Source organism: Gossypium arboreum, chromosome 9, assembly GCF_025698485.1.
Source record: "Gossypium arboreum isolate Shixiya-1 chromosome 9, ASM2569848v2, whole genome shotgun sequence".
NCBI classification, from domain to species: domain Eukaryota; kingdom Viridiplantae; phylum Streptophyta; class Magnoliopsida; order Malvales; family Malvaceae; genus Gossypium; species Gossypium arboreum.
Window position 1 is genome coordinate 60581755 of NC_069078.1, and position 25783 is coordinate 60607537.

The following is a 25783-nucleotide window of genomic DNA, read 5'->3' on the forward strand; positions in this document are numbered from 1 at the left end:
TAATAGTAACAATAATAACGGAAGGAAAATAAATAAAGGAATAAAGAATACAGAATGCAAATAAAATGAAAATAATAACAATTTAAATATTAAAAGAAGATAAATAAAATAAATAAATAAAATAAAACAGAACAATCATACATATAAAATAAGTGCTTGAAGTTGAGCAAATAAAGGATTAGATTGGGATTAAAATAAAATTCAAAGTCTAAATTATAATAAAATAAATGAATAAACAAAGAAGGGACTAAATTGAAAATCGAATGGAATGTAATGGTGCAAAAGTCGAAATAAAGTAAAATAGGGGACCATATTGCAATGCGCGAATGAAATGGAGGGACCAAAGGGAAAATATCCCCGCCCTCCAAAACGTTGCACTTTACGCGGGACTAAATTGAAAACCGAAATAAATTATAAGGCGCAAATTAAAAATAAAAAGAAACTTAATTACTAACTAATTAAAAGTAGAAGGGCTGAAAGTGCAATTAGCCCTTCCGCTAAAAAACATATGGACCTTGGCTAAGCAGGTCGGGTCTTGGGTCGTCCTCCCTTAAACGACACTGTTTTGGCACTTAAATGGCCAAAATGAAACGGCGTCGTTTCACCCTATTATAAAAGCCAATTTTTTTTTAAAAAATATTTCATTTCTACTCTTCTTGAAGAAAAAATTAAAAACCAACCCTCTTAAATCCTCTCTCCTCTTCAAACTCCGGCCTAGGGGTCCAGTGAATTCCACGACGGCCCCGGTCGTCGGCGACGGACTCCACAATCTCCGGTGGTCGAAGAACACCCGAAAGACTCCGTTTTAGCTTTTCCATTCTTTTTAAATCCTGATCTAAGGGCCAAAAATCCTCCAAAATCAAAAAAGGAAAAGAAAATACTAAAGAAAAAAAAAAGGCCTTGTTACCATTGATGAACCCTTGTCAGAACCCTAGCGGGTTCTTAGGTGTTCAAAGATCGAAGAAAGTCTCCGAGGACGGTAGAAGATGAAGCAACAGGTAACGTTTTATTTTTATTTTTATTTATTATTATCTATTTTAAACCGAAACCAAAAAAATAAAAAAGGAGTTACCTTTGTTTAATTTTTTTCTCTTTTTTGATTGTTCTTTTTTTTGTAATTGATGCTGTCCAAAAAATTACATCGAGGGTTCTTGCTTTTTATAGCCATTTGTACATATTATTTTTTATTTTTCTATCTTTGTCTTTCCACTGTTTCTGTTCTTTTCTTTCGTCATTTTTGCAGGTCCAGCGCTCGGTTAACGGAAGGGAGCAGGTGGCCTCTTTGCCTCTTTGGTGAAACGTCAGCAGAAAAGATGTCAGGCCTCGGGTTGAAACGCGTGGGGCTGATTAGGGTTTTGATTTTATTGAAATTTAGTTTAGTTTTGGGCCAATGGGCTGCCTAGGGTTTTTTGTAAATTGGGCTTGTATTTTGTTATTATTTGGGTCTGTAATTTTACAAATTTGTTTTATTTTGAGTTTTATTTATTTGGTTTTGTTGATTTTGGGCTTGGACAAATTGGGCCTATTACACTACAGTTAGGAACCATATCCAATATATATTTTCCTAACTCAACCACCTTGATCAAAATATCATCCCAATGTTTTAACAAGGTTTTTTTTCTATAAAAAAAAAATGAAAAGAAAACAAAACATACTCCTTATCTGTCATTTCAACATAAGACGATGCAATTCAATAATGCTATTCATTTTTGCTTGCATTCTACTCTAAAAAGAAGAGATAACAAGAAAAAGAAAATTAAGGATATGCAGTCTAATAAGGTGTAGTAGCCTTAAGAATATTCTTTTTACTGTGTCACATTATTTACAATAATAACCCCTACTGATTTTTTTAAAGTAAACTTGGAATTTAGTACATTGTTTTCAATATCAAAATTATGAGTGAAGCATAATGGATATCACTTCCGGTCAAAATTACTAGAATAAAACACAACATATATATATTATCATTCACTTACTCAAGGCCTATCATAACTTAAATATCACGCATTAACCCATTTAAATGTATCTATATAATTAAACATGCTAAATTTAAGATTTATCAATTCCACTTGCCAACAAAATATCAAAATAAGTGGAAATATCTACTCTTCCACTTCAATTTACAAACTTGTCTATCTCCTTGCTTATAATAATCTCCCTCTCAACTACTTCTTTAGCACGTATATAACATACCTATTTATTAACGGTGATAAATAGCCACTAATATGGCTTAACTACTTAACAAGTTTTTATAACCTTAAAAGCATGCATGAATAAGAAAAATGTGGCGTATGCTCTTACCTCTTCTAAGCCTTGTTCACTCCAACAAAATTTCCCGCATAGAAATACAAACTCTAGATAGTGGATGATGGAAATGGTCAAGAGAATGCTTCAAATGGAGTGTTTTTAGGGTGAGTTTCAAGAGAAGAGGATGAACTATGGTGAAGTACTGAATAGATTGAAGAGGAAAAATAAAAAATAAAAATAAAAAAAAAGGAAGGAATATGGCTTTCTTCTCTTGCTCTCTAAGGGTGTCGACCCTATCAAGGAAAATAGGGTACACAACCCCTTTCCTTGGCTTTTATGAATTTAAAATTACAACGACCGATTGTGAGATTAAATTTTGGAAGGGTTAGTAAAATTTTCAAAATTTTTAGAAGTTCAATAGATTTTTTTTTTAAAACTAATTAAGATCTAATTAAATTTTCTGAGATTAATGAGGATTTTTAAAATTTTGAGAGGCTTAATTAAAATTTCTTAAAATTTCAAAGAAATTAATTTTTTAAATATTGAAGATATAATTAAAATTTTCTCAAAATTTTAAAAAAAAATTTGGAGAGTGCAAAGTCCCTCTAGGCCACTATCAGTATCTGCCTTTGGATCATCAAATGGCATTTTGTGTGGCTATTATTTGTCGATGGATCAATAAAGGTTTTTATAGGCCAAGATAATTTCCATCACCACACAAATTTATAAATATTGATATTTTAGCACAATTATGTGCGAATGATAAAAAAAACTAATTTGCCTAAAAAGGTCCATTTCCAAGTATATTTACGGAAATGGACCGATTATTTACCGGAAAGGGCCGATTTTGGCAAAACGCGTCCATGTAAGTGCGTTTTAAGAGGAAATTTCCAGCAAATCGCGCCCCTGAATCGCGCCCCTGGGGAAGCGTTTTTGCCATGTCAGCACAAAATGCACTGACGTAGACGCGTTTTGCTGACGTGGCAAAAAGCTCCCCTAAGGGCGCGATTTGCTCCGTGTTTTTTCTAGGTTAGGGCTTTTTGCATGTTTAGTCTTTAGGGTTTTTTAATGTAGGGTTTTTAGGGTTAGGGTTTTACTAAAATAATCTAGGTTTAGAGTTTAATAATTTAGGGCTTAGGGTTTTCTACAGTAGTTCCTAAAAAATAATTTTGAGAAGACGTTTTTGAACAAAGAGTGTAAAAAATGCTTTAAGCAGGATGCACTGTCAGCAAAAGTACTGAAAAATACTCCCACGTGGACACTATTTTTCTACAGTAGTTCCTAAAAAAATTTGAGAAAACGTTTCTGAATAAATAGTGTAAAAAACTCTTCAAAGAGAATCCACTGTCAGTAAAATTACTGAAAAAAGCTCCCACGTGGACGCTCTTTTTCTACAGTAGTTCATGTTTGGCCTTAGGCTATAAATGAGGCAAATTTCTTCTCAGGTTGCATAAGTTACAGCAAGAAAAATTAGAGAGGCTAAGCAAAATAGAAATTGAAGATGAGTGAACTTATTAGTGATGTTATTTACTATTATGGCGAGGTCCGTGACATCGAGAACGACGTTGTTTTTTAATCGGTGAACACAACGCCAATGGTTTTTAACCAGAATATAGATTTTATAGAATTTCATAAAAGAATTAGGCGCAAAATCTTCGGAACGACACCAATGAAGGTTTCTTCTATTAAGTATCGATTTTGTGCTTCAATTGATCCCGTGACATATGACTCATTTGATATCAAAGGTGGCCGTAGCTTTGAGGCGATGGTGTAAACTCATCTCGCTAGTGGATCACTCTATCTTAAGTTATATGTACGATTTTCATCACCAAATAAAACATTTGTGAGTTCAACATCTACTGCTATTCGAGAGGAATACACGACCCCTACCCGACACTCTGTTAGTGGGAGGCAAAACACGGAAGCGTTCGTGTTTGGTTGCAGTATGAAAAACACAAATCCTGTATGACACTCGATTAGTGGATGTGATATACACATCGGTGGGTCGATGTTCGATGCTAGAAATACATATTGGGGAATGACATCAACTTCTAATGGCTGGAAATCCACATTTGATTGGGGACGTTACGAAACGTCCACAAGAAAGGATGATGTACTCCCTACGACGTCCACTAGCGAGGGGACCTCGTAAGTTGCAAATGATGGTGGGTTGGATGATGAGTCCGATGTGGATCCACCTCGAGAGCCCGACCCCGATGGTGCAAAAGTTGCATTATTTTCTGAACAATCGCTTGTTCCATCCAAACTTAAAGACGTTAAATGAGGTTCAGATGAAGAAGAAGAAGATCCGCAATTCAGGGCGTACTCGCCTCCAGCCCAAATGCATAATGTCGATATATCGGCAAATGGAGTTTCTAGATTTACCACACAGAACGCGTGACTGTACAGGTTTTTCATTAGATTCGGGTGAATTAGAAGTTGGTAAAGAGTTTTCCAGTAATGATAGTTTTCTTGGTACTTTGAAATAACATAGCATCAATCACGGGGTTAACTACAACGTAATTAAATCCAAATCTGAGAAGTTCGAGGCCAAGTGTATAATGCAAGACGGTATATATTCATGGAAAATCATGGCTTCTTTTAGGAAAAAGACATGCTTGTGGGAGATAAAAAAGTATAAAGGTCCACATACCTATGTTGCTGGTACAGTATCAATGGGTGTTTAGGGTTTTTGAATAATAATGTTATTACTTAATGTTGCATTATTTAACGTAGTTCGTTGACAGGTGTTTCACCATATCATCCCAATATGGATTCAGGTATGATAGCTAGCTTAATACTACTGATGTTGAAGGCGGATCCCAGGACTTTTGTGTCATGCATAATAGCCAATATTCGTAGCCAATTGAGGTACACGCCCTCTTACCGCAAGGCTTGAATAGCTAAGCAGAAGGCATTGGAAAAGATTCATAGTGGGTGGGACGCTTCATATAATGAGGTGTGGCAGTGGTGTTAGGTGCTAGAAAGGTACGTGCCAAGTTGCATAAAAGACTTTGAAATGGTCCATGCGTACTGCAACAACCGATTGCTCTGTGGATACCAAGTGTTCAAGCGTTTATTCTGGAGCTTTAAGCAATGTCGGGACGCATTTGTATACTACAAGCCATTGGTACAAATTGATGGTACCTTTATATATGGTAGATATACCTATCGGCTATTGCTAGTTATGGCACAAGATGGCTATGGGAGAATCCTTCAAATTGCGTTTGCAATAACACCTAGGGAGTCAAGTGATAACTGAGATTTCTTTCTTTCTAGGTTAAGGAAGCATGTATGCCCCCAACCTAATATCTGCGTTATATTGGGTCGGGGCATTAGAATATTAATCGCAATTGAACGATAGGGAAGCCTATGGGATCGTACATACCATCGATATTGTCTAAGACACGTTGTGTCCAACTACTACGGACAATATCAGTCTATGACTGAACGACGGCAAGTGACCAACATGAGTATTTAATCTCTATTAATATAGTTTTGTTTATAATATTCAATTTATTCTGAATAGAATTGTGGTATGTAATTTTCGCTATTAACTTATATTGGCAGCGTACGAGATCAATAATAACCGTTTTCATGAGATGTTTGAGATGTTGGGGGTTGTGGTTGCTCCGGTTGTAGGTGTTAGGAGGATGACCCACCTTGATAGAATAAAGAATGTAAAGGTGTTTGCATCACCCACGGTGGAGGTGTTTCAATCCCATAAGGCGATGAGGATTGGTAATTAGATGAGCTCCCCGACGGTGCATTATGCGATCCCTCTGGCGACGATGTTCTATATATCATGTAACACCCCAAACCCGGCCCAGACGTTATGGCCAAATCTGGCAATGCCACATTGAAGTGTTTTTTGAAACCGTGATTTCATTGAAAAACCCTTCTTACTATTTAAAACTTGTGTAAAGTCTCAGTTTGTGTTCGTTTAATTTCAAAACATGGTTCATTGGAAAGTTAATCACTTTTAAAAAACTCTATTAATTTCGTTGAAAATCTCTTACAGTTCCGGAAGCTAATTTAAATTAAAGAATTTTAAAACATATGTTTTCGGAAACTGTAATTGGTTTGAAAACTCGTCTTTTCCTAGACTAGCATTTTAAAGTGAGTAATCAAAAGCCTAATTAAAAGTAAATCCCACAAATGGTCTTATTACAAACTAGAAATCCAAAATCCAAAATACTAGTAAGCAATTTAACATAGCAGTAGGAGCAGTCGAATGGCCATCTCTGAGTCCCTCACAACACCTATCCGCTTAACGCTGGGGACTACCTGTACAATTAAAAATGGGGTGAGTTTACGAAAACTCAGTATGTAATCCCCTTACTAGAGTAACAGTCAGTATACAAAAATAGAAACAATCTGGGCCAGAGCCCTTTAACAGTAACAGTTCAGTCCAGTTCAGAGCATAAGTGGGCTAAAGCCCATTACATTATCATTTGGGTCATAGCCCATAACAGAATCATTTGAGCCTAGCCCATCTCAGTAACAAAATAGAATGTATGAATGCATGGATGCATGCTATCCCATCCAACCCTGCACTTTCCTCCGTCCAACCCTGCACTACCTGTAGGGAATAACTCACCCACGCCATCCCTACACTTACAATGTTAGCATCAGTTGCAACACTAATCGAAATCGCAACAAAGCTGCTAGTACATATACGGCTTTAAGCTTTCAGTAGCGGTATTATAATTGGCACAAAGCCATCGGTAACTGTAATAAGTTCGACACATAGCCATCAACGATGGTAATATAATCTGTACACAGCACTAGGTAAATATGATCGACACAGAGTCATCGATAAATATGATAGGCACATAGCCACTGGTAAATACGATTTGCACAAAGCCATAATCAACATAGCACAAAGCCGTATTTAGGTTGAAACAGACTCATAATCAGATTAAGTAGCATTAAGCCGTTCATCGGTCCAGAGTTGTCTCGTGTGACCCATGCAACCTTAACAGATCAATACTGGATCCACAGTCGTCTCATGCGACCCGTGCGATCTTATCAGAACTTCCTCCATATCAATGTCCCAACCCCATGCAATATGTTATGTATGTCATGCTCAATTATCACACGTGTATGCAAAATGGCCATGCTCAGTAATAGTCATTTAAACATATATTAAAAACATATCGATTTTACAACCACAGTCAAGTTAGTTAAAACACAGCCATACAATCACAATCAAATCAGTCAAATTCATAGTCTAAGTCGATCATTTACCTATAAGGGCAAAACAATCTTTTTACCCTACAGCGGTATTTTAGTAATTTTACAAATTGAAGGTATTTCGATAATTTCACAAATCGGAGGTATTTCGATAATTTTACAAACCGGGGGTATTTCAATAATCTAAACAGTTTGGCCTAAACATGCTTATCAACCCATCCAAAGGTTTACAGTCACCCCGAGCTACTTTACAACCCTAACGGTCCTATCATGAAAATGGGCCCAAGGTCCATTATTCGGCCCAAATGGACCCATACGCTCGTGTGGCCCAATTAGCCTAGGATTAGCCACAGCTATGCATACTAAACAACCCAATCCAAAGTTTGTCACTAATCGAGGATTTTATACTAATCGAGGATTTTATCCGTGCGAAGCCCACAAGCCCATTGGGCTCACAAGGCCCACTTCAGCCCATTAAAGCCCATAATGGCCTATACCGTGTACGCGACATGACAAGCCACACTATTTCCACCTAACAGTCAGATTTACACAAACGGGCCTATGAGCTCATCGGGCCCATTATGGCCTAAGCCCATGAATTCGTTAATCGCGGCTTTTTTTACCTTACACCCACGTTTCGTGGAGTGTGATCGTACACTCTAAGCCCCTCTTTTCTATTTTTCGGCTTCTCGATATTTTGACATTTCGGCATTTGCCAACCTATGGTCAAATCAATGTGTGTGGATTCACATACTCTTTCGACTTTTGACCAATTATCAAATACGGTACTACTACATATCTGATGTGATTTGCTGTAAAACACTATCGAGTACTCCGAGACCTATAGATCCAAACAAGATAGTTCACTACTCCACAATTCGTCACAGACAATTCTGTAAAGACCCAATACCAACATCAATTCATATTTCATATCCAAGGGAAAAAGAAAAACTTCCCTTTAACACCACCAAAATATAGCCATTTTACCTACCAACCTCGTAACAGTAGAGTCGTACTATTCCAACGCTAACCGAGTCGTTCCAACCTTTAACCTTCGCAAATAGAACAGTCGATCAATTCACCAAAAATCCATAAACGAAAAGAATACTTCACAGTTGTGACACTTACCAATAACGCAAGAACCTAAAACAAATGTGGCAAGTTGAGGTAACGAAAACCAAGGATTAAGGAAGGAATGACTTATAAGGAAAATCCAAAGTTGTGAGAAGAAAGAAAAAGAAAGTTCAAAAGGCAGTTGGCAGAAACAAAAGAAGATAATGAAAAATCGGCAAGGGAGGAGGAGGGTACAAATGTTGCCATAGGAAAGAACAAGATAAAAAGGGAACCGAAAAAAATCGCAAAGAACTATCTAGCAAAAATCGATAAAGAACAAAATGGCAGACTTGAGAAGTAGAATAAAACTATCGTCTATAATTTTTTTAGGAAAAGAATGGGAATCGAATTCTTTGAACATAAGATAACAATAACCTACATAAAATCTCATATTTTCCTCATTAAATCTCTCCATAAATCACTCCTTGATTTTCTCCTAATATCTCTCTATGATACACTCCATAAATCACTCCAACCTCTCATGACCAATTCAACCTCAGAGTCTCAGTCTAACTCCACCTCCTACACAGCTCAAACAGCAAAATAAATACTCCATTGCGCATCCCAAGACTTAAACCTCGGACCTTACAGTTATACAACATGCTACCTTGCCACACCACCACAGGTTCTTTCTGTGTCATAAATCATCCACAATTATTTATAAAGCCTACATGTCAGAGCCATGGTTCATCCCTTAAAAACCAAAATTTTTCAAGAGCCAAAGCTTGAACCCAAGACTTCTCAGGCACTTCCCAGGATACTTAACCACTGAAGTAGGTATTTATTTGTGTCATTCACTTACACAACTAAATTCCAATTCCTTTGATACACGAAGCCCATTTCTTCTAGGCCCAAAATTCGGGGCATTACATATCATCAGTTGAGTTGGAGTCATCAGGAAAGGGGGTGCATTGGGCCATGCATTCTAACCTGGCATAGGACTAGAAAAAGGAAACATATAAGGGTTATGATACATACAATGGCTAGGATATGCACCTGACATAATCTGAAGGGACTGTGCTATGGGTGTCGTCGGTTGAGGCATTGGGCCCGGTGATTGTATGGGCATTATTGATGGGCCCGTGCTGTCATCCACTCTTATTGGATTTAAAGGGGCCTGTCGTTCTCTTTCGACACAGATTTTCTGACGCTTTTACTCTTCTGAAGCAAATATGGCTTGCCATGAATCCTAAACCATGGTATGTAAACCGGTATGTACGCTAACTCTGGAACGATGATCGATTCACGAGCAGGTATATGATCATACCGATTATCTTAAATTTTGATATATTCTGAGAAGAATACCGACCAATTAGTATTCGTTTGCTGTAAGTCAATTTTGTGCTTATTATCGAGCATCTTAGGTGCCTCGGGAATCGGTTGTCAGGATCTAAATTGTCACAACACTCTATCAGTCTGGTGCATCTCGACAGTAGCATAGTTGACCAATGGGACCTTAACATGCCAAATATTCGAATTTTGAAATTGCCGGATCCTCGTGTGGTGTCCATTGAAACTATATGAACGTAATAAAAATATTAGTTATATACATAATACTAAATACTAAATACTAAATATGAAATGACTATTTTATGTATATATGTTAATACTTACTTTCGCTTCTGACCATTGGTCTAATAGAAGCCATATATATTCAATACTGGAAGGTATTTCAACATAACTCGCCGGATGGTTCCACCTAATTAAATAAATTTTTAGCATACAATTTTTTTTTAATCTATGTAATAATTGTAAAATCAAATAAATATTTTACCTTGTTATGAGTTGGATTGTATATGGGTGGTTCACTCGAGGACGTAAAAATGAAAAATGAAACCGAGCCCATGATTGTAGTAGTGATAGGAAACATCCGATTTTGGCTTTATTTGGTGGCGTCGCCCCGCACATCTCCCGATACAATATTGCTAATACGGTAGACCCTCAACTTGATTTGCCAGCTGCTCTAAAATCAACGAGTTTCAGCAGCCACCTCAGATGTACGAGGTTTTATGACAAGTTTGGCATCAAATAACCTCCAATCATCTCAAGGATGTATGCCCGAGCATATTGTATTCTTTCTAGTTCTGTCGAATCATTCTCCAACTCCGAGAATATGTCTTGTAACCAGCCCATCTCGATCCGACCTTCGAAAATATTATCCGAAATCGCAACCAAAAGATCGTAGCATATGGCTCCCCAATTAGCAGATTGAATGGACCCGGTGAGTGCGGTCCTATCCTAATTGTAACTGGATACCCTTTAAAGTGATAATACACTCTCCACATGAAAGATAGAATGTGTGCGTCTCGGGTCTTCGCCTCTCTATTAACGCGCTGATGAGTTTCGGGTCCAACTTGTACCCTAGGCCTATAGTGGCCGTGTGCCAAATACCCGCTTCCCTCAAGTAATTTTCTATCAACGATGATGGAGGGCTAGGCATATTACGAATATAACATTGTAACACCCGATCTACAGACTGTTATAAAAAATTATAAAATACAAATTAATTAAAATTACATAAATAATTTTTTTAAAATAATATTCAAAAATTAAAATTAACCCTTGCCATTTTTATTTGTTCAACGGAGATATGTTTATGATCGAGATGAATTAATTCCCTAGCCATTGCTAAGACGATCAAATATTTTTGAAATTATAAAAAAAATAATACTAATTTAGAAAAAAATTAAAGTAAATAATTAATTAAAGAGAGTTTTGAGAAATTTAATGAGAAATTTGAGAGCTTTAGGGAGAAATTTGAGAGCTTTTTTGCTAAAATTTTAAGAAATATTGTGTGAAATAATAGGATTGGGTTTTATACTCTCTTTTTTTACCGTTAGACCCCCTAACGGTAAAAAAAAAGTCGTTAGAGGACAAAAACACGGAGCAAAACGTATCCTTGGGGGAGCTTTTTGCCATGTCAGCAAAGCGCATCCATGTTAGCGCGTTTTGTGCTGACATGGCAAAAACGCTCACCCAGGGGTGTGATTTGTTGGAAATTTTCCTTTAAAACGCTCCTACGTGGACGCGTTTTGCCAAAATCAGCCCTTTCTGGTAAATAATGTTGAAATCAGCCCATTTCTATAAATATAGTTGGAAATGGACCTTTTTAGGTAAATTAGTCGATAAAAGCGCCCTTATTTGGTCATTTTTAATTAATTCATAAAAGCCAATTATGTTAGTTACAGAGATCATAGATTCGAGCGCTTTAAAGTGTATTTATTCTTCTATTTAAAAGTTGAAAGAATTTATAGATAGTTTTACGCATTGTATAAAAAAATAAAAATTCATTTCAATCTTATAATATGCCATATATCTCATACAACATACATTGCATGATTTAGATTTGATAAAAACATCTAAAAAAGTAAACATAAGACATGACTCTCCAAACTAAACATATCAAAAGGAAAAAAAAGCATGAAACCAATTGAAATAAAGCAACTATGAGAAAATGATACCACTTGATAGGAAATGAGGTACATATAGAGAAAAATCAAAAGAAAGAGCATATGTAAATCAAACAATATTTAATGATATGCAAATTTAAAAAGATATTAATTGAAATAAATTTTAGAAAATTTAAAAAAGAAATTTGGTATTAAAGATTCAGAAAAGGTATGGTTGGTAATCATTCTTGCTTACTTTGTGGTAATTCTGAAGAATCTATCATTCATGTTTTGCAAGATTGTTGTAAGGCTCGTAAATTGTGGAAACAGTTTATCCCTAGTAGATGTTCTATACAGTTTTTTTCCATCCTACTATTTAACTGAATTTTTTTAAATATAAGGAATGAGTTTGATTTAGTCTATACTGAGGTAGAGTGGCAGTCTCTGTTTGGTATAATTTGTTTGAATTTATGGAAATAGAGAAATATGTGGATTTTCAAAGAGGTGGATGTTGATTTAAAACATATTCTTATCTCTTTGGAGTTGGGCGAATTCTATTAAGCATTGTCTTGCTCCATCTGTTGGTTCTTCTGGAAATCTTAGCCGTTGCAGTCATTGGGTATCTCCTCCGTCGGGGTTTGTTAAATTGAACAGGGATGGGGCAAGATCTTCGAGTCCAGGATTTGCTTCTGCTACTATTGTGGCGAGAGATGTTACGGGAAGATGGCTTAGAGGTGTGGGTAGGAATATTAGAGGACGTAATGTCGAGCAGACAGAGCTTTGGGTGATTTATGATGCCCTTGTGTTGGCTTAGAATGTTAAATGGGATACTATCATTGTTGAAATGGATTGTGCCCAAGCCCTTTCAACAATCTCGGACAATTCTCATGGTATGTCGAATAGGGATTTAGTGATTAGAATAAAGGAACGTTGCAGTATGAAGTGGCAGGTGATTTCACAGAAGGTCGCAAAAGAAACTAATGCTACAGCTCACATATTGGATGGTGCAATGTAGAAGATCCCACATGGTTCTATCAAGTTCAAGGATATTCCTATAGAAATTATTGAGTAAGTTTGGATTGATGGGGACTCAATTTGTAGTGCAACTATTTTATCTTTGTAATTGATCTCTATTTTATTTACTAAAAAAATAATTCAAATTATTACAAGAAAAATAAAAATAAAAATCAATAAAGATATCACTTATTTTTAATAAAATTCATGAAAAGCATATTTAAGTAAAGATTTTACAATAAAACAAAAAAAAGCATTTCTTGACCAAATCAATAGAGATAAAAAGTTTAAGGAAAAATAAGTGCATCACCATCAAAATTAAGATTTTGTAGATTTACAATAAAAAAAAATTGAAAAAGTGTCAAAACAATGCAAACACATTCAAACAAATCCAAAAGTTAAATTATTAAATAAGTTGATAAAGAAAAATCTATAAATGTGTAAATTGAGTGCATTCATATTTTAAATAACCTTAATTATTTTTGTACATAAATTTTAAACCAAATAGCTTGAAATTTAAATAATGTGTTACTTACTGCAATAAACTTAATGGAGCTAAGGAAATTTTAAATTTGATTCCATGAATTCAGATAAAATATTAAATATACATTAGTTAAGTTTAATTTATAAAAATAAAGATAATATTCCCTTTTAACAACTAACTTATCAGCATTGCTTTGGAGGAAAATGACTTTCTTATGGTTCCTTTTACCCCATAAACAACCACTTCTTTTATAAAAAAAATAAATTTATTTCATCTTAATAGTTTAAACAAGAGACCCATTTGATTCTTCATGCTGAATTCTTATATTTTATTATTTTACAATTGTGTTTAAAATATTTTTATATAAATTTTAATAAATTAATAGTATTGTATGAATTCTAAAAAATAATCATATATATTTATATTTTATTATTTATTCTTATCATATATATCAAATAAATTTAAATATTCTATCTAATATTGTGAACTCTAATTTGATGTTTGATACCATGTTGCCCAATAACTTTGAAAAATAGGTTTTCTCTTGACGCGTGTACACCAGCACATCAGGTTGTACACAAAATAATAAAAACAGGGCTGTAACGTTATGAAAAACCCAAGGACCACTCAAAAGTCTCCCGTTTGGAATTTTGAATCTCCAAAGAGACGTTACAAGCTTTTTTTAAATTTACCTCTTTTTATTATTAAATTAAAAAAACGATTTTATTATTCCTTATTTTTTTCAAAAATCAAAATCCCATGCTTATTGTCTATTTGAAACTACAAAAAACTCTCTGTTGTATCTCTCTGTCCCTTTCTCACATTCAAAGGAGGAGCCTTTCACTTTTGTTTGTCTCAAAAACTTCCCCCAAAATTTAAGCTTAATAATCGCATATCAAAGTTTTAGTCTTTTCTTTATATTCAAGCTCAACCCAGAAAATTTTTTAGCTACATTCAAGTTGTTCTTCTTCATTGGTTTCAATGTAAGTTATTTTTTTTCCTTCGTGTAAAGATTTGGCTTTTTGTTTTGGGGGTGTATTTTTTGATTTTATGTTTTCTTTTTCCTATTTTGAGTTGTTCACATGGATCTGTTTGGTAGCTGGGAAAATCAGAGAAAAGCGATATATGACTTAAAATTTTGAGTACAGTGTTCGTCTTGCAGCTTCAATGAAATTGAATTGCTTGGTACGTTGTAGAAGCAATCTATCATTTGATTTACTGATTGGGTTAAAACTGGGATCTAAGGTGTTTATTATATTAAAATGAGTCAATGCAGTTAGTGTCTAAGTTCTTTAATCCCCCATTAGTACTATAGATAAATGCAATATTGTGGGATCTTAGCTATTTAAATTTTAAACAGCAATGCTATTATAGTAAAGCATATGTGAAGATTTAGAGGGGAATTTCAAGATATCAATGTAGCATAGTTCCGACATTGTACCTGGAATTTGTGAGAATAATTTAGTTCAAATGTTAAAGATTGAGCGCATTGTTATATAGATATATAAGAATGGTAACTATGAAATCAAGGATTTAGAGATGGTTTATTTACTTGTTTAATGTTCCTCGGTTTCGAGTTTGTTCAATGGTTTTTAGTTATTTGAAGTTTTGCAATGTGTATTGCTAGTATGATGTGAAATGATGATTGAGATACTGCATTTCACCATGTTTAACTTGATGCATTTTCGGACATCTTGAACTCGACTTAACGATGAGCATCGAGCCTTTTGTTCGTCTAATTTAATATATTTCTCTAGGTTTTGTTCATCTTGTAGGAGTCTATGATATAGTGTTTGATTGTGTAAGAAATTCTATAATTTGTAACTGAATGGTTCGTTGTGTTTAACAATATCAACAGACGGATTTGATCGGTTGAATCGAGTTTGTATTTCTCAGTATAAGTTGATCTGTTTGGTTTCATACAATGGGGGTCGAAAAAGAAGGTTCAACGAATGGAGGAGGTTATGTAGGTGGATTCTTTCAGCTATTCGACTGGACTGCGAAATCTCGGAAGAAGCTATTCTCAAGCAAGTCGGATTTTCCAGGTATAACCACCTTCCCGGCGAATGCAAGGAAAAATTATGTTCTTGCATCATAATAGTTATGTCCTTTTGTCGTTGCTGATCGGTTTTATGTCTTCAAATTTTTAGAGCGTTCCAAACAGGGAAAGAGAAGTGATGGGAACATACCGATGACACGAATCCATTTGGTGAGAACATAGCAACAGGATATGAATTCAGGGTTGATCGTAATCTGAAACTGCTCTTACAATTGTTGTTTGTGATTATTTCAGATGGACGAGGATGAAATTGGAGCTGGGGCAAGCTTCAAAGGAAGTAGTGATTATAGTTGTGCATCTTCAGTTACGGATGATGATATGTATGGAGCTAAGGCCCCAAATGTAGTTGCTCGGCTTATGGGACTAGATTCGTTACCTACATCTTCCGAGCCATACTCCACCCCATTTTTCGACACTCAATCTCTTCGAGATGCTCATTTTCGAAGGAGAAACCTTAATTATCATCATAATGAGCAAATAGTTTATCCAGATGATCGGTTCAATAAGATGGAGGGCGGCCCTCCAAGGATCGTTGCAGAACTGAAACTTCAGAAGACAGTCAGCAAACCTATAGAGAAATTCCGAACCGAAAGTTTGCCTCCAAAGGCTGCTAAAACAATTCCAATTACACACCATAAACTTTTGTCTCCGATCAAGAGTCCGGGTTTTTTTCCTACTATGGATGCTGCTCATATAATGGAAGCAGCTGCGAGAATTATCGAGCCTGGTCCCCAAGTCATCACTAGAGCCAAAATGCCGCAGGTCGGATCGTCCTCAGTTCCCGTGAAAGTTCGTGATTTCAAAGAGAAAATGGAGGCTGCACAAAGAAAGCCTCCGGTTTGTTCTTCTTCAGTGCCTGTGAAAGTTAGAGACTTAAAAGAGAAATCTGAAACTGCACATAAAACAACCCGACTCACTGAAATAACTCGGAAGCCAGTCGAGTCGAATGCTGTCAAGTTTCTTAAAGGACAATCGATGAACAAGAGCTGGAACGGATCAATAGACACACCAACGTTGCGGACTTCTGATACAGAGGAAATTTCTTCGGTTCTAAAGAGTGAGGGGAAATCTATTTCGCTTGCAATACAAGCAAAGTTCAATGTGCAGAAACGAGAAGGACTGAATTCAAGCAACCGCCGGAGTTTGTTAGGAACAAAAGATGAGAGTGAGGTTAAGTCAAACCAACACTTAAAGAGCCAACTAAGTTCTCGGAAGAGTTTGCATAAGAGATCTTCGTTGCACAATGTGCCAGGTGCACTCAGGCCAAACAATCAGAAGCAAAACTGTATAACTGATAAAGGAAAATTACCTTCAAAGCCAATAGGTTCCAACTTGCATAGTCGAAAAGTGCTGCCTACGGATTCTGCTTCAGGGCGACACAAAATGTCAGGTAAAACTGTTGGGAATTCCAAAACTGGATCGAGGAAGTTCAATATAGGTGCAACGGATAGTGAGCGAGGTCCATATTCTAGTACAAAGAACCTAAGGAAGAAAAGATCGATGGATAGAGATTCCAGTTTTCAGAAAACTCAGAATGTTGATAGTATGTTGGTGGAAAAAACCCGGAAGGAAGACCATGATGTTACTGAAAGAAGCCTCAACTGGGTCGAAGATAGTAAGAAGAAAGGCATGGATGTTGTCTCGTTCACATTCACTGCCCCACTTACTCGATCAATGGAGACATCTATGCAGATTGCAGAGGAAAATAACAGCAGTCGCATGGATAATCGGGGCAAGCGATTGTTGCTTGATACTGAGAGTATGAAGTTGTCTTCATTAGGATATAATGTGATAGGAGGAGATGCTTTAAGTGTGCTTTTGGAACAAAAGCTTCGCGAATTAAGCAATGCAGTCGAATCTTCCTGCAAGAAATCTCTCAACTCTGTATCAACTTCGATTTCAACATCATTTTCGCAACATCCAGGGCACACTCCGAAACACAAGTTTCAGGTAAAGGACATTTTTCAATCGCTAACTCGAGTTTTCATTCTTTGTCTTGTAACACTGCTCGTATGGAGCAAAACTATTCCAAAAAATGATAATTAATGCTCATATAGAACATTCAGGGATTTGATGAAATGGATGAATGCAGTAGTAGTCATCTCGATGCTCGGCAACCTAGTCCAGTTTCTATCCTCGAAACTTCTTTTTCAACTGAAAGCTGCAACTCTTCGGATAGCATGGACAGTTACAGTATAGACGGTAAAGCTACCGACTTGTCCTATAAGTTTGTTATTAAATCCATGCTTTCAGTTTTCCTTAGCTATACTAATCTGTATCTATGATGCAACTTTCAGGAAGCAAGCGGTGTTCATCGGTTCAAACTCTGGAAGTTCTTCGGCTGAGTCCTTTAAAGAAGTTACGCACACTTGAAGCTGACACGGAGTTATCGGATTCAGCTTCTTCAATATCATATTCAGCTAGAAGTAATCATAATATCGTTGTTATGTCAGATCCTATGCTATCGAGCAACTGGGAACTAGAATATGTGAAGCTTATATTTAGTAATGTGGAATTAATGTTCAAGGACTTTGCCGTTGGTCGAGCTCGTAAAATTATAAACCCTCATCTTTTCGATCAGTTGGAAAGCCGAAGAGGAGTTGAAGAGGAGTCTAGGCTTGAACGTAAGGTATTATTTGATTCAGTCAGTGAATGTCTAGACTCGAGATGCAGGCAGTATGCAAGTGGGGGATGTCGAATATGGTCCAAAGGGATAGCGATAATGAGAAGAAACGAACGGTTAGCTGAAGAAGTTTACAAGGAGATCTCAAGGTGGAGAGCCATGGGGGACTGTATGGTCGATGAGCTCGTCGACGACGACATGAGCAGTCGATATGGAAAATGGCTGGACTTTGAAGTTGATGGCTTTGAACTTGGAGTAGACATTGAAGGACAAATCATGAATGATTTGGTTGATGAAATGGTTGCTGAAATGTTAATATTGTAATCACCCTTTCAGCTTTGTCACTCGAGATGTACAGTCGATGATCTCGTGCGGCAAGCGGTCGGGATGCATGAATGATAAGCCTTATGCATCGTGTTCGATATTTGCTAGGTCTAGGCTTGGCTTTAAACATTGATGGTGCAAATGTATTGTGGGAACGATGAGGATCAAATATTTGAAAGGATTTGGCTGCTGAATTCTTCAATGGATACACCAATGATGAGTTTGTGCGATCATGTTCGATATATCTTTTTCAAAGATTTGAAAGTAGGATATATCTATACTATTATTTGTGTGTAACCAAGTTAATATGACAAAACTGAATTGGTGTTATAAATCAACTCATCATTAAATCAATCAATAAAATTATTAAAATAAATATAAGTATATTATTACAAAAATACTATTATCATTTATCTTTTCATATTTTTAGTGAAATAAAACTATGATGGATTTGAAATTGTAAGTGCATAATTTATAAAGAAAAATGCGTAAAACTAAATGCAGTGAAAACATGTCCCATATTTGGTTCTAATTTAATCTCATTTCCATGCCATCTTAAACGACGCAGTCCCAAAATGACCAGTTCTTTTAAAGAAAGTACTAATATACATTGTAAAGCAAGGTAGGTTTATAATTCTTACAATATAATTCATGAAAATTCTGAGTGAGTATACGCTGTATTTGCACTGTGATTCTCTTCAGTTTGATTCAATACAATTTTACCTCACCGGAGATCAACAACGTCGAACTTTATCTTTGGGTTCATAAATACATGAGAGCAATGCTCATAGATTGGTGTTCCATCTAAAGGCTCCTCATGCGGATGAAATCCTCGTTGTTGACAATTACGAATGATGGACACACCGCCTGGATCGGACAGATGAAAGATACCATGTGGGCTGTAAACAGTTGCAAAAGCTTCGTTAGCAAGTAAAAGTATGCAAAAACCTCGTATATAACAGGAATTGTTCATAAGATTAAACCTAATCTAATCATTCTCAATATCATTAGCTTAGCAGAGAAAAAATTGTTTGCTTAGAAACACAAATATATCCCAGCCTTTACTACTTTCATCGGCTAGTAGAAATGAAATATTAAAGATAGAATATGCTTCTGAGTAACGAGCAATTCAGCGAAAAGAATTGTTAATAGAATCTCGACAATCCATGTACTATAGTCAAAATAATCTCTGTACTATAGAACTGAGAAATTCAATTCTATTACGTTAGATACTAGGGCAAACAAGTAGAATCGACAATAATGTTAATGAAAAACTGTCTAAATGCTGATGTGGACTGTTGAAATCCGACAAACAATAATTAAATTACTTGGTCCTATAGTACAAGACTTAATTGCACTTTTTAACAATAGTATAGGGTTGCCTACATACTAAAAACAGAAAGAAAAAAGAAGTTTCTCCTTATTTCCCTGCAGCAAAATATATCGGCATCTCAAAACATGATCGCAATAGAAAACACTTGTCTAATAATGACATATTTGCATTTGCAAGTATAATACTGTCATATTTCATTGAATTCAATGACTTTATCATTAGGAGAAAATGAGAATCTACCTGGATGTATCGGTAGGGGCCATAACAATTGCAATTGCTTCTGGTAACATAATCTAAAAATAATAATAAGAAAGAATTTTGTCAAAGAATTGTATAATATGTAATCATAAAGGAATGATTTGCACAGTAAGACTGGATTTACCTGATATGAGTAATGAGTGTGAAGATCAACCGATGACATGAAACAAGTCTGAGTTGGGTGTGTCTGAAAATTAAAAGAAAAAGAAAATTGCAAAGCATTTAAACTTTTTAGATGCGCGAAACCATTTGTCTGCAAAAGTGCACTCAGATGTTCAGATGCATTCTTATTTCTCCAGCATGAATCCAGCTTCATGAAGGAGATTAAGTGATGCACAGAATATCAGAACACCATATAATGCAAATCAGAGGATTAATGGAGATTGAAAAGCAAAATACAGACTCCAAAGAAGCACAAACCTCACCAAACTACATGTAGAAAATACTGAACTACATCAGTTAAAAAGCCCAGAAAGAAAATCAAATACAGGTAGTAAACTGATAACATGCTACAGTAACCTGGCTTTCATATATCTAGAATAGTATGTTACCCATTACAATTAAGTCAAGCTCAAGCAACCAACATTAGCTTTGTAAACCAGAATATCATGGGTTAACTTTAAAATAACATATTTACGTTTGCAAGATTGCAACAGTGGAGTAAACCAGAAATGATAATAGCATTAAATGAAATAGAATGCTTGATAAGTGAGCTTTTTGCATACCCATTGTCAAATGTATTCATTCAAAAAGAGTGCATAGAGGAAAAGAAAACTTGACTACACAAATATCCACAGTAAACTCAAGGCTTGTTAACTTACATGAATCCAACCCAGTGGAAACAGAGACAATTTATCTTGAACTTCAAAAATTTCTTCTTCATTTAATGTTGAACACTGAAAAGTAAAATAAATAAAAAAATTATTGCAAACGGTACTAAAATATATGGATACAATCATGGTTTAACACTTTTCTGTAAAAATACTATTAGTTCACAGGATTGTAAGAAAATATACTAGAAAGAACAAAAAGTCATACCGAATCTGAAGTGGACTCCTGCTTTGGGATTATAAGTGTGGTGATATGGAAAACCCTGTTTTTCTAGTCACAAAATCAATAGTATAAATAACCTCCAGCAGAAACTTTGAAGCCCCTATTTCGCAACTCTCTCAAACAAAAATGCTATGAACTATAAGAACATAATTTCTCACCAATGATCCCGCTAGAACACCACATGTTTCCAAATTTTTTTCTGTATTTGACCGAGCTAGTCGTAAGAAATCCTCCATCATGCGTACTGGCTGCAAAATATGCCAAGAATTCAAATATAAATCAACAAGAAGACCAAAATCTGATGATTATTAAATTCCAGCAAGTAATAGGGAAGAACAAGAATTTGATACAGCAGACATACAACATGTAAATGCTGATATGAATTAGTGTTTGACATTCCATCCTCAGATGGCTTTGCTGGACCAGGTCTTGGATCAGCCACTCTTGATGGAGGTATTGGAGTAAAGTCTTGCTGCACTTGAGCAAGAACAGGAGGAGGCAAAGGTTGTTTGATACTGACAAACTGGAAAGGGTCCTCCTTTGCTTCGGTAATCAAAGGGTGACACGAACCCTCAGCAGGCTGTAACCATCGACCATAATCTAAGGAGAGCACTGACTCCATTGCAGAACCAACCTGTCCTGGATCACCATCTTTTACAGCCAAAGGACCGTATTGTCCAGCCTGATTTGGCCTATGATAAATTGTAACAGCAAATAGACAAATGTTAAAGCAGCCACATTGTAGGAACAAAACTAAAGCTCAACATATATTCTATCTTAATTTTCCAGAATATCTAAAGGAAAAGATCACATGATGATCGATAAATAGAAATGATTATCAGCTTAAAGACATATGATTAGAATTTCTGGAAAGTCCTACCCTGAATTTTCTGCAGGAACCAAGTCCATATTGCTTGGATATTGAACCTGCATTATATAGCAGAACCAATTATTTGATGCAGGTTTTGCAGTTAAGCATAAAAAGACATTATACAATCGGTAAGGAAAGAAGAAAGAGAGATAGCAGACAGAGGTTTACCTTTATCTCAGCACTAGGTCCAAGCCACTGGCCTCGTAGACCATTAGGACCAAGAAACGAGTGTCTAGACAATGTTTCTTTATTTGGAAGTGGTATATTGAGAGACCTGAACAGATCCAGGAATAATTAGAACATGTCAGCCTTAGGAAAAAGTTCTTCAATAATTCTTTTTTTACTACGACTTCGGATCTTCACGGCGACGAGTTAGATTCATGGACACAAACAAATATGGCAAAGTGCAAAGGCCAAAAAATCAAGATGATGCTGTAATGCAGAAGTAACACAATATAGAATCTATTGCATGGCCATGAATTTGACATCAATTAATCCCTTTTCCAATAGGTACCAGCTAAAGCACAGAGTTTAATTTTAATTGATCCAACCATACAACTGCTGATTTTTGGGTTGCAAAGGTACAACTTTGAGGTTTCATAATTCAAATCATCATTAACAAGGGGGAAGACAGAACTTACAACTTCTGGAACTGCTTGTCAATTTGATTACGATCATTGTTATACTTCCATGAAGATTGAACAGCCATATTGGCAGGCTGCATCCAAATAAAATGGAAAACAGAGATATAATATTAGAAATTCTATTAAAAAGCACAAAAGCATAAAAAAAAAAAAAAAAAGAAAACAAAATCGAACAACCATGAACACATAAACAAGGAAACAAGATATAAATAATTGCAACATTCCACCCTCCACTTATAAACAGATTAGTACCTGCTTAATATCCAAGTTCATACTAGATCCTTTATTTACATGGGGCCACTCCAAAGGTGATGTCTTCTCGGAGCCATAGGAAGTGGTTTTATAGCCATCAGGTTCAAGCAATTTAGCCCCTGCACGAGCTTTATTTAGTTCTTCAATTCTCCAGTGAACCTTTGGTTTCAAAGATTCAAGCTCATCAAGTACAGCTAAAAGCCTCTACAAATAAGAAGCATTACAACCAAAACATCATTAAATTCCATTTGAGCGGGCTCGCATCATACAGCAACAAGAACAGCAATAAACAATTAAGCCTCACCTTTCTATACATAGCCTTTTCTTTCTGAAGTGAAACATGGTAATCCCGATGAAATGGTATAGTTTCTGATACCAAACTGATAAAAAAAATTCCCAAATAAGCTTACACAAATTAATCTCATATTTTTTTATTCAATCAGAGCTACGCTTCACTCACCTTGAATATCTAAGTAGTATTATATACAAATCTACTATATTCTTTTCATCTCGGTAAATGCTTGCCTGAAAATTTAAAAATTAGTTTAAAAAACTTGTAATCTCCCAAACATTTCAAGCTAAAATAAATGAACTAAGTATTCCCTGTTACAAAATGAAGCTAATAAGCACTTAAATTACCAGCATTTTCAAATATTAAGATAATTAATTACGACAAATGAGCTAATCAAAGCATTAAACTATAAATTCAGTATCAATTAAAACTTTAAAAGAAAAAACTGTACATATACCTAAAATTTCAAGTAAACATAAAAAAAACGAAGTATTAGCAAGGCAATGTCACAAATTGAAGCTAATATGCACTAAACTTACCAGCATTTTCAAATTTTAACTTAACTTGTCATGATAAATAAACTAATCAAAGCATTAAAACTATAAATTCGGTAGCAATTAAAACTACTTTTCAGGGAAAAAAAAAGGTATGATTAAAACCAAGATTAAGCTAAAACTAAACATTAAGTGATAATAAAATCGTAACTATTAAGAAAAAAAGTAGGATTAGGGACAAAATTTCGATGGGAACCTGTTTGAGGAGATTATCGGCGATTCGGTAATAATAACGGAGAGGAATTCGATTATCGACTTCGACTCTACGAGCCATCGCATTAACGTCGATCTTCATTTTCTTCCTCTATTTCCTTAAACTTTTGTTTTCTCGTTCGCCGATTAAATGCCGTAGTGTTCCGATTCTGATCGAAGATGAAGTGTTTTGAACTTTGAACGTGTTAGCTAAGAAATTGAGATCGCAGAAAACTCTGTCGTTTTGAAAATAAAAATGGGAGAGGCTTTCTTTGATTTATGTCGACACGGGGTGGTCATAGCAGAACAGTTTAGCTTTTTTTAAAAACTGACCCAAATAAAATAATCATTTACAAAAATAATTCAAGTGTAAAATTTTGTACGAAAATGACCTATTTTCTATGATGTACGTTGGTGTCGATGTTGGTGCCGGCATCACCCTCTATCATCCCGCAACCATTATACCATGATTACCTGATCCATAAAAAATATTTTTTTTGTGTGTCAGTAATGTGTTTGCTAACATCATTATATATTTTTTTTCGAATAAATATTAAAAATATTGGTATTATGAGATTTTAAAATAAAAATAAAAAAATATTTTAATAGATTTCGGTATTTATGTTGTTGGTACCAATTCAAATTTTCAAAAAAAAAAAAAGTATTTCAATCTTTTTGGTGCTGAGGTTCCTGTTGCCAGCACTAGTGTTAGAAATTATTTTCTTTTTGTCGGCCTTCCTTTTGCCGACATCTATTAAAATATTTTTTTTTAATCTCGAAATACCAATATTTCTAATGTGTATATCAAAGAATATATAGCAGTGCTAGCGAACACAGTGCTAGCACCAAATAAATATTTTTTAAGGGGCCGAGCAATTATGGGGCAATGATTACCGGATTATGGAGGGTGGAGTTGATTGTGAGATGGCTCACATCAACCTACATAGCAAACAAGTTATTTTCATACGAGATTTTGCACCTAGGTCATTTTCATAAATAATCAACTTATTTAGATTAGTTTTTTTAATAAAAAAAAGGCCGAACAATTTTTATATAAAATTTAAGTTAAATATTAAAAAGAGGTTAAAATTTGCTATCAGTCCTTGTACTTTGATAAAATTTAAGATTTTATCCTTATACTTAAAAAGTTAAAAATTAACTCCTACTTTTCTAATTTAAAATTTTTAGTTCAATCATTAACATCTCATCAAATCTTAACTTGTATGGGCGATGGTTAAAGCTCTTATCAGGCATCCATTTGACACGGGTTCAAACTAATATAGTCAATTCGTCATCAGTTTTGATTGCATCAGTTGGTGCGCATTGTTCTAGTAATAAACTGAAACAATTACTTTTCTTTTCCGTAGAGTATAAATTCCAATCCATATCGATTCGTTCCGACCAATTTCGGTTGCATCGGTTGAAACATTGTGCATCCGCCGATGTATGAATAATGTTAAAAAATGGATAATTTTGTTGTGGATAATTTTGTTGGTTCATATATGTAATTTTTTTTTCCTTGTTACTTTAAATTTTAAAATAATGAGTATTTTATATAATCAATTAATATTTTTTATATTTAAAATTATTTAATCTAATTCATTTGATATATTCAATTATTTTATATATTAAATATTTTTAAAAACATCGATAAATCCAAAATGGTATATTGAAATAAAATTATACCAGTATGTATCAATTTCAATAGAAAAATGATGCCCCCACTATTGTGGTACTGACTACCTTGGTTCAAACTGTGTGACCATCCCCACCTCAATATTGTATCAAAAAAAAATCTTGTTAAAATCTATCAATTTGGCATGTTTGATTAAGTTGCATTATATAACGTGACATATAATTGACAAAAAATAAACATGTTAGGTTG

At 35.1% G+C, this 25783-nt stretch overlaps 2 protein-coding genes and 2 long non-coding RNA genes across 6 annotated transcripts; 2 read left to right on the top strand and 2 right to left on the bottom strand.

The window, feature by feature from the left end:
- Nucleotides 1–676: 676 nt before the first annotated feature.
- LOC108455844 (uncharacterized) lies at nucleotides 677–1506 on the bottom strand. Its single transcript, XR_008270671.1, has 2 exons — nucleotides 1073–1506; nucleotides 677–835 (listed from the first exon to the last, which is right to left on the bottom strand). It is a non-coding gene; the product is annotated as an uncharacterized LOC108455844 (long non-coding RNA).
- On the top strand, nucleotides 828–1588 carry LOC108455845 (uncharacterized). Its single transcript, XR_001866838.2, has 2 exons — nucleotides 828–998; nucleotides 1244–1588. It is a non-coding gene; the product is annotated as an uncharacterized LOC108455845 (long non-coding RNA).
- Nucleotides 1589–14061: 12473 nt separating this feature from the next.
- Nucleotides 14062–18783, top strand: LOC108454659 (uncharacterized). Of its 3 annotated transcripts, XM_053019107.1 has the most exons (7): nucleotides 14145–14426; nucleotides 14543–14628; nucleotides 15302–15488; nucleotides 15594–15652; nucleotides 15737–17452; nucleotides 17569–17704; nucleotides 17800–18783. In XM_053019107.1, exons 3-7 carry the CDS (start codon nucleotides 15368–15370, stop codon nucleotides 18447–18449), a joined length of 2682 nt encoding a protein of 893 aa, XP_052875067.1. In that variant the 5' UTR covers nucleotides 14145–14426; nucleotides 14543–14628; nucleotides 15302–15367; the 3' UTR covers nucleotides 18450–18783. The 3 variants fall into 3 exon arrangements, with proteins under 3 accessions (XP_017608682.1, XP_052875067.1, XP_052875068.1); XM_017753193.2 differs by lacking the exon at nucleotides 14543–14628 and having other exon boundaries at nucleotides 14062–14426; XM_053019108.1 differs by lacking the exon at nucleotides 14145–14426 and having other exon boundaries at nucleotides 14524–14628.
- A 187-nt stretch (nucleotides 18784–18970) lies between these two features.
- Nucleotides 18971–24222, bottom strand: LOC108454606 (AMSH-like ubiquitin thioesterase 3). The gene is made up of 14 exons (XM_017753120.2): nucleotides 23903–24222; nucleotides 23321–23385; nucleotides 23165–23240; nucleotides 22861–23064; nucleotides 22606–22682; nucleotides 22133–22238; nucleotides 21974–22020; nucleotides 21455–21785; nucleotides 21252–21341; nucleotides 21079–21141; nucleotides 20862–20936; nucleotides 20165–20227; nucleotides 20023–20075; nucleotides 18971–19348 (listed from the first exon to the last, which is right to left on the bottom strand). The coding sequence occupies exons 1-14, from the start codon at nucleotides 23999–24001 to the stop codon at nucleotides 19174–19176; spliced, it is 1524 nt and encodes a 507-aa protein (XP_017608609.1). The 5' UTR covers nucleotides 24002–24222; the 3' UTR covers nucleotides 18971–19173.
- Between the last annotated feature and the right edge of the window lie 1561 nt (nucleotides 24223–25783).

Bases quoted from the DNA above. Each gene is read 5' to 3' on its own strand.
- LOC108454606 (XM_017753120.2), bottom strand. From the start codon at position 24,001: ATGAAGATCGACGTTAATGCGATGGCTCGTAGAGTCGAAGTCGATAAT. The intron at 23,065-23,164 runs GTGAGGCTTAAT...TCTTATTTGTAG, and splicing joins AAAAGGCTATGTATAGAAAG to AGGCTTTTAGCTGTACTTGA. The intron at 21,342-21,454 runs GTATGTCTGCTG...CATATTTTGCAG, and splicing joins CATATCAGCATTTACATGTT to CCAGTACGCATGATGGAGGA.
- LOC108454659 (XM_017753193.2), top strand. From the start codon at position 15,368: ATGGGGGTCGAAAAAGAAGGTTCAACGAATGGAGGAGGTTATGTAGGT. The intron at 15,653-15,736 runs GTGAGAACATAG...TGATTATTTCAG, and splicing joins CGATGACACGAATCCATTTG to ATGGACGAGGATGAAATTGG. The intron at 17,453-17,568 runs GTAAAGGACATT...TAGAACATTCAG, and splicing joins CTCCGAAACACAAGTTTCAG to GGATTTGATGAAATGGATGA.